This window comes from Tupaia chinensis, unplaced genomic scaffold (genome assembly GCF_000334495.1).
Source record: "Tupaia chinensis unplaced genomic scaffold, TupChi_1.0 Scaffold144326_1, whole genome shotgun sequence".
Classification (NCBI taxonomy): Eukaryota; Metazoa; Chordata; class Mammalia; order Scandentia; family Tupaiidae; genus Tupaia; species Tupaia belangeri.
In genome coordinates, this window is record NW_006204184.1 from 305,296 (window position 1) to 305,618 (window position 323).

The 323-nt window shown below is 72.8% G+C and overlaps 1 protein-coding gene across 1 annotated transcript in view; it reads left to right on the forward strand.

The window, feature by feature from the left end:
- The first annotated feature begins 39 nt into the window (after window positions 1-39).
- Window positions 40-323, forward strand: part of L1CAM (L1 cell adhesion molecule) — a 23,852-nt gene continuing 23,568 nt past the window's right edge. The window contains 1 exon segment of the mRNA XM_006166701.1: window positions 40-115. Within this exon segment, the coding sequence (XP_006166763.1) occupies window positions 40-115 (76 nt within the window).

Here is a 323-nt window from a genome sequence, read left to right on the forward strand (position 1 = left end):
GGGCCCGCTGTCACCGGCGGTGCGGCTGCAGCCCCACCCATGCGGGGCACCAGGCTCCAGGCACCTCGGACGGGAGCAGGGCGGGGGAAGGCGGCCGAGTGCCGCAGCCGGACAGGTGAGGGGTACCTGGGCAGCACCCGAAATGTGGGCCTGGGGAGGGGCCCGGGCGGGGTGTAGGTGATCAGGCAGGGTGTGCGTGGGCAGGTGGGGACCGAAGCTGACATTTCCATCCTGGCGTGGGAATGGGAGAGAGCTCGGGCTGAGCGAGCCCAGACACCGCCGTGGGGTGTGGCCCTGGGCGTGGCTGCCCGCTTCTCCACGCG